Source organism: Morone saxatilis, unplaced genomic scaffold (assembly GCF_004916995.1).
Source record: "Morone saxatilis isolate NCDOM2014 unplaced genomic scaffold, NCSU_SB_2.0 Contig265, whole genome shotgun sequence".
In the NCBI taxonomy this organism is placed as follows: domain Eukaryota; kingdom Metazoa; phylum Chordata; class Actinopteri; family Moronidae; genus Morone; species Morone saxatilis.
Window position 1 is genome coordinate 3,652 of NW_023339835.1, and position 904 is coordinate 4,555.

General features: G+C 39.4%; 1 protein-coding gene across 1 annotated transcript in view; it reads left to right on the top strand.

The window, feature by feature from the left end:
* LOC118336616 (aftiphilin-like) overlaps nt 1–611 on the top strand; it is a gene marked incomplete at both ends in the record, with an annotated part of 1,902 nt that extends 1,291 nt beyond the window's left edge. Inside the window, 1 exon segment of the mRNA XM_035673278.1 lies at nt 489–611. Coding sequence (XP_035529171.1) covers nt 489–611 — 123 coding nt within the window.
* Between the last annotated feature and the right edge of the window lie 293 nt (nt 612–904).

Sequence of the window (904 nt, forward strand, 5' to 3'; positions counted from 1 at the left end):
AAGTGTTTCAGTCACTTTATTAAGCTGAATTTAAGAATTTGTTCCTTTAATCTAAGATGAATAATAACCGTTTCTTCAAACAGCAGAATAAAAACATGTGACTTTGTCTTAAATGAAGACACCGAAAGCTTCATATTTTTAGTATTTTATATTAAAACAATAAAAACTAAACATCTGCTTTATTTCCAACACTGGGACCAGACGAGTTTCTCTTAAACTGAGCAGCTGTGCGAGTGCTCTTACTCTTACAATGAGGCTGCTGGGAGATTATGCAAACTAATGTTTGTGCTGTAATATCTCCTTAAGACAAAGTTGGATACATTTCCTTAAAATAAGATTACTTTTCTAATACAAAAAGATTATTTTAGACAGAAAATAAGACTCATTTCCCAGAAACAAGACTTTCTTACAGTCTTACAGTCTTGAGATTGTTGGTGTTGTTACCTGCTCGTCCTGACGTGTCTGAAGAGTCTCTCTGTTGTTTGTAGGGGATGCTGGAACCAACCAAAGAGCCTGTGAAGCCCGTCTCTGCAGCAGAGATGATCGCCTCTATAGCCCAGGCGCCTCCGGTGGCTCCAGAGAAAAGCTCCTGTCCCTCGGACACAGTCCAGGTGGGACGTCGGAGACACACAGTTAACTTCTGCGCACACGTTTTGATTAGAGGATTGTCTCACATCCTGTTTAAAGGCTTGTGTTACTTAGTTTTCTTATTGTCAACAGAAACAACGATGTAGTCCGTCTGTACTCGATTACTTTAGACTTCCCCACTGGTTCCTCCTGAAGACGCAGATATATAGTTTTAGTTTTAAATGTTAGTAAAAAAGCTGCTCGCTGTAGTTTTTATCAACAGGAGGAAATGGTGCATTAGTTGGGGACTACTTTCAGTGGCGGATGAATCCATATT